The sequence below is a fragment of the Bison bison genome, unplaced genomic scaffold (assembly GCF_000754665.1).
Source record: "Bison bison bison isolate TAMUID 2011002044 unplaced genomic scaffold, Bison_UMD1.0 scf7180017864241, whole genome shotgun sequence".
NCBI classification, from domain to species: domain Eukaryota; kingdom Metazoa; phylum Chordata; class Mammalia; order Artiodactyla; family Bovidae; genus Bison; species Bison bison.
This window is the reverse complement of record NW_011494813.1, coordinates 3,099,097-3,105,096: the sequence shown is the minus strand read 5'-3', so window position 1 is coordinate 3,105,096 and position 6,000 is coordinate 3,099,097. Positions and strand designations below refer to the sequence as shown.

At 39.4% G+C, this 6,000-nt stretch overlaps 1 protein-coding gene across 10 annotated transcripts in view; it reads right to left on the bottom strand.

Annotated features, from left to right (window-relative positions):
* Positions 1-1,131: 1,131 nt before the first annotated feature.
* The window catches only part of EYA1 (EYA transcriptional coactivator and phosphatase 1), a 361,166-nt gene continuing 356,297 nt past the window's right edge, over positions 1,132-6,000 (bottom strand). For all 10 annotated transcript variants that reach the window (XM_010846960.1, XM_010846962.1, XM_010846961.1 and 7 more), the window contains one exon: positions 1,132-3,171. In XM_010846960.1, the coding sequence (XP_010845262.1) occupies positions 3,091-3,171 (81 nt within the window). In that variant the 3' untranslated portion in view covers positions 1,132-3,090. The remainder of the gene's footprint in view (positions 3,172-6,000) is intronic.

Sequence of the window (6,000 nt, the reverse complement as noted above, 5' to 3'; positions counted from 1 at the left end):
CCACATTGAGGGTATTATGAACAGTCAGTAAGACTATGGACATTGGAGGTGGGAGCAGGTCAAGAGAAAGAGCTAGCACTGTGTGCCAGGATGGGAAAGAAGGTTCTGCAAGGAAGGCTCTGGAGCTGAACATGGCTTGGGTGGATGGAGGGTGGAGGAAGTCACTGATGGTAGTGGGCAAGCCCTGAGTAGAGGTGAGGCAAGGATTCTTAGGGGCTGTTTGGTCTATTAAAGAGATCAGTTAACATGGACAGAAAGTTTGTTCATAATAAGAATAACGAGAGACAATGTTGGAAAGAAAGTAGTGACTGGATCTGAAAAGTCTAGAATGGTAGGGAGAGAAATGTGGCCTCTCATCTATGGACCAAAGGGTATCATGTTAGAAGCAGCACTTTAGAAAATCCATCCTTTGAGGGTATGCTCTCCATTTGACTCTTTTTCATACTTTCTTCACCTGAGACCTAAAAGTCCCTCCACTCCCCACCCCTGCCTACAGACATTCTCCAAATGTCTCACTCTCGGGCAACCGAGCATGCACAGACACTTCATTATTCAAGCCACTTGGCCAAACGTGTGCATGTGAAAAATGAATGTCCTCGGCCTGATGAATGAGTCAGACCACTGCATGTTGGATGTTCATGTGTTCTGTATGTGTGAATGTTGTGTTTCTAAGATGAAATCCCAGGAGGAAGCAAGTTGTGCTGTTATATAGCTCTTTGTCAGTGATGAAGCTGGCCAAATCTTAGAGATGTATGTTGTGGGCGTTCTTTACAGATGAAATGGAATGGAAACTAGTTTCCATTGCTGTCCCTTGGGTATTGAAGTGGCTAAATCTATGCTCTGACATCCAAGATACTTGATGCTGAATTCGGTTCCATAGCAGATAAATCTGAGTGAAAGTCTTGTTTATATAGTTTCAGAGGAAGTAAAAGGCTTTTCCATTCATCTGTTCTTAATGGTGATCAAAGAGACAGCTGTTATTCTTCTAGCTTAGTTCCTTGCAAGGGCTGATAAAGCCATTACTACAGTTGCTCCATACAGCTTTCTTTTGTTGGACTATGAGTGTTCTAACACCACCAAGATCCTGCTATTTTACAGAACCAAAAGATGAAGAAAACACTGACAGGGAGCTTACAGTACTTCACAAATCAGTTTTATTAATTTAAACACAAATTGAAGAAAAAGTCTGTACACAGTTGTGGACACGACACACCTTTATACAGTAAGGCCAAGATGATAAACTTTTGTCTTTTCAGTTTGCAGAGTACAAAAACATAAAATGGAAAGGCTAAAAAACTGTTGACTTCTGTTTGCTTCAAGCAAGAGAGGAAAAAACAACTGAATTCAATGATTCAACAATTTGGAGATATTCACAACTGACTAATTCTAGCAGCAACATGAAACCTTAGGAAAGGATAGGGCAGGTCTGTAGCTACTTTGGGTCAAAGCTGGTGGGTTTTTTTCCCTCCAATATACTATTAAAGAAAATTCATCCAAAAAGTAATCTCATGACAGTGGAAGGCCTTTAGATGAGAGAAACTAGTGTCTAGATAAACTGATGGATTACTTCTGGCTGAACTTTTTTGGGGGTATTACAAAGGTGACAAGCTTCATTTCTCAGATTTACGCTTGTCATAGAATTAGGATGGGGTGAAAGAGTAGCATTGTTTTCTTGGTGATGACGACTGCATCATGTCCCACTGCTGGCAATGAACTTTTCTGGTGGGGGGTGATGGTGGGACGTGGAGGGAAAGAGAAAGAACATGAATGTAAGGAAGTAATACAAAGTTGTGCTGATTTGCAGATATGTGGTCATGGCCTTCCTTAAACAAGAAAATATCATCTGGACACATGATAGTGTCCCTTTGCTAGTGTCCAATTCATGAGCCATTTATAAAATCTATCCATCATCTACCTTCTTTCTGTGGGAAGAAGCATTTGAATAACTCTCCTTTGCCAAATAGTTACACTGCCTTAATGCTAAAAATGAAAAAGTGAGGTTGTAAGAGGACTTGTCTCCCCCGCCCCGACCCCAGTTGTTTAAGACACTGATGTGTTATTTACCAAGGCCCTCCTAACAGCATTAAAAAAAAAAAAGTACAGATTGGGGAAAAAAATTATTAGAAAACAAAATCCTATTGACACTTGACATCCATGCTTTTGGTCTTGACAACATGATCTAAAAAAAAAAAAAAATCCATTATCTACATATTTATACCCAGTACTTGGAGAAGGCCCTGCGTGTCTGTGCCGGTCCTCCTCATACTTCACTATCAAGGCATTGCTACCTTTCAATATCATTTTTCTAAACAATATGTAAAAGAAATCATCCATTATTACAAATTTACACCAAAAATTCTTTCTGTACATGATTGTCTCAGTGATGTACATATTATACGTTTAAATTAGACATATTTTAAACTACTTTGCAATGTGCTAAAATTCAAAGTACTTGCTGTGTCATGAGGCCAGGGCCTTCGATCGCTTCTGTCATGCTACTGTCTCTTCAGTTATCTGATGTCAAAAGTCTGTTTGCATGAACTGTATGGTTCTTGAATTATACCTCGATAAAGCTGTTTTTTTTTTTTTTAAAGTCTGTTCATAAATAAGTAGAGATGTACAGAAGACCCTGGGTATGAGACACCAGAAAAAGTAAAACTTTACAAGAAAAATCCCCCCACTGGTACTCAGGAAACCCATTTCAGTCTTTGTTGTGCAATCAAGTTTGCTGTATTGGAGAAGCTGTTTTATGTCACATTGAAGATGCTAGAAACATTAAGCGTCTGCAGGTCCTTTCTTCACAGGTTCGAACCATGGTTAGTTAATGTGGCCAAGACACACTACACTGTGCTAGAACATTCTCATGGCTTATTTGCAATGGATTCACAGTACTAGGAGTCAACAGCTGTTCTGAAGAAAGGGGTGTGGTGTCCTTCATTTCCCACAGAGGTGGAGGCGAGGACCCACCGCAGCTGGGTGTCAAAATGCTGAAATGTTAATTTGGAGTCTGGCGCCCAGTTGGGACTCAGCGTGGTGGATGTGTCCCCCGGTCACAGGGCGGCTGTGCAGCTTCAAAGTGCTAGGTGACTGTTACAGGTACTCCAGTTCCAAGGCATGATGTAGGGCCATGAGGTCCGAGTGACTGGAGACCCTCCAGAAGGGCATGGCGTGCTGCGGAGGGGCAGACAACGTGGTGAGGATGGGGAACGCGCCCAGCACCAGCCCTGAAGGGCTGCTCTGTCAGTCCACTCCACTGCCCAACCCCCTTTATTCCGAACTGTGAAAACTGCCCATTAAGATCTCAACATCACATCTGTTTAAAACAAAATCCAAACTTACTCCTCCCCTAAGAATGCCAGAGTGCATTTTAAAATGCAATTCGGGAGTCTGTTTTTAAGAAGGTGATGGGTATTTCTTAAGCAGACCTACACTGCCGCTTGAATGCTTATTCCAAACTTCAAATAAAACCCAGTAGCTGTGAACAAAAATGTGTCAAATATTTGCCTTTCAAAATCTGGATCCACTGGAGCTTTCATGCTGCAAGTTTAAGCGGTTTTCCTTAGTTGGTAGTATTTTACATTTTGCAAAATTTGATTTTAGTTCTAAAATCAAAATTTGATTGAAACAACTATTTTTTTCATTTATTTCCATCAGGCATTGTTCACACTGACCTTGAAACAACATTACCATATGAGAACATTTTAAATGAACATCTAAGGTAGTTTTTTCAGCTTTTTTTTTTGTAGTTGTTTAAAACATCAATCTAAAAATCTTCCTTAAATGATGGAGCTATCTTTGTAAAACATCTGAATTAACCAGAGACAAGAAAAACAGCCCCCTTCCCCGGCAAGAGCTTCATCATCCATGAAAGATAAAAACATGATTGATTATCAACTTTACGGCTCAAAAACATTATAATATGTATGAGCAAAATCTTAGATAAGAGACAGATAGTCATCACCTTTCAGAGAATAAAATTCTATTAAGCCCACAGAAAACTTTTTTTTTTTACACAAAAAGTGAAGGTCTGAGTATAATTTGCAATTATAGTTTTAGGGGGTTTTTAAACAATTCAGACTATTAGGAGAATATGGCATGAAAACAAATAGAATTTGGAACTGAGGAGTTTTGGGGGGACTATCTAAATGACAGTAGAAGCTACTGTTTTGGTATAGATCACATACCTGTTGTTATTCTGGGGATGCAAAATATTGTTACTTATTGTCAATGTCTTTGTCTCAAGTGATCTGCTAAAAACATATACCATAGTCCAATATCACATGTAGGCCTTTCTGGATTCTAAACTATTTTGGGGTATCTCTGTTTTCGTTATCCTTCAATAACAGTTCAGCACCAAATACTAGAGATCTCTTTTCAAATATTTATCATGTTCCACTGGGCAACTTTAGATCATAAACATATACTGTACTATTTTGCATTCATTCATTCGAGATTTTTGTGTTTGCAAGCATGGCATACAAGACATCCCTGACCCACCCTTTCATAGTCTGTGGTTGAGTAGCAGACATGAATGGCAATCACGCAAGTTCACCTCAAAGGAGTAGGAGGAGGTGACTCCCTTTGCCTGGGGAACTGAGGGAGACACTTGGTAAGAGGAGAGGTAATAACTGAGCTAGTTATGAAAGGATGATCATTCAGAAGAGCACTGTAATGGCTGTGTGTGTGAAGGGGTGGAGGATAAAGGACAAGCTCATTGTTCGAATACTAGCTGTATGAGAGAAAGACATGGCTCTGACATTTTGGCTGTAGGAGTCAAATGGTGCAAGACCTGGTTAGTCCTGTTAAAGAGGACTATCCTATTGATAGTTATTAAGAACATTTAATATTGAGTAATTATAAGAAGACTGAGTCTAGGGAAGAGAACAGGGGATTCAAACATGTGTTAACAAATAATTATATTGCAAAATAACATTTTCTCTAAGTAGGCGCATACCAATGTGAAGCTTTTATGGATCAACAAGAGCTTCCCAGGCCCAGTAAGTGCAAAGTAAATAATTTTTTTTCCTGAATCAGTGTTTAGCTTGGAACAAATATTTCTTATATCAAATCAGAGAGTGATGGTAGCAAAAGAAAAGCAGGTTCTAGAATGAGGAGACCTGGGTTATACTCTCAACTCTGACTTTAGTAACATGACTTTGAATCATGACATCTCCTTGGAGCCCTAGTTTGTTTATTTGTAAAGTAACGGTTTAGGGGAAATGACTCAGGGTTGCTCCTAGGTTTAATAAAGTCAATAACTTTTTCATTAAAGTATTACTTGCTCAGCACTATAGCTAGAGCAGATTTATAAAATAATATACATACATAACATATCCTCCCACTGCCAAGAACCAGCAGGCAAGACATATCTGCTGAAACTTTTTTATTACAGTGTAAGGCAGTATGGGATTAAGAATCAAAAATGACCTAGCCAGCACATCAAGTAAGAAAAATAAAAGCATCAGAATTGGAAAGGAAGAAGTAAAACTATTTGCAGATGACATAATTTTATGTATAGAAAATCCTAAAGACACCAACAAAAAACTGTTAGACCTAATCAATGAATTCAACAAAGTTGCAGGATACAAAATTAGCCTACAAAAATCAGCATTTCTATACACTAAGACCAAATTATCCAATAATAAAGTGATTCCGTTTACAACATCAAAAACAGTAAAAGTGCAGGATTTCTACACGGAAAACTATAAGACACAGATGAAAGAAACTGACACAAATAATAAATGGAAAGGTATGTCACGCTCATGATTAGAAGAACAAATGTTGTGAAAATGTTCATACTGTGTGTGCGTCCTTAGTTGCTCAGTTGTGTCTGACTGTGACTCCATGACTGTAGCCCAACAGGCTCCTCTGTCCATGGGATTTTCCAGGCAAGAATGCTGGAGCGGGCTGCCATGCCCTCCTCCAGGGGATATTCCCAACCCAGGGACAGAACCCAGGTCTCCTGCATTGCAGGCAGTCTCTGTACTCTTCCGAGCCACC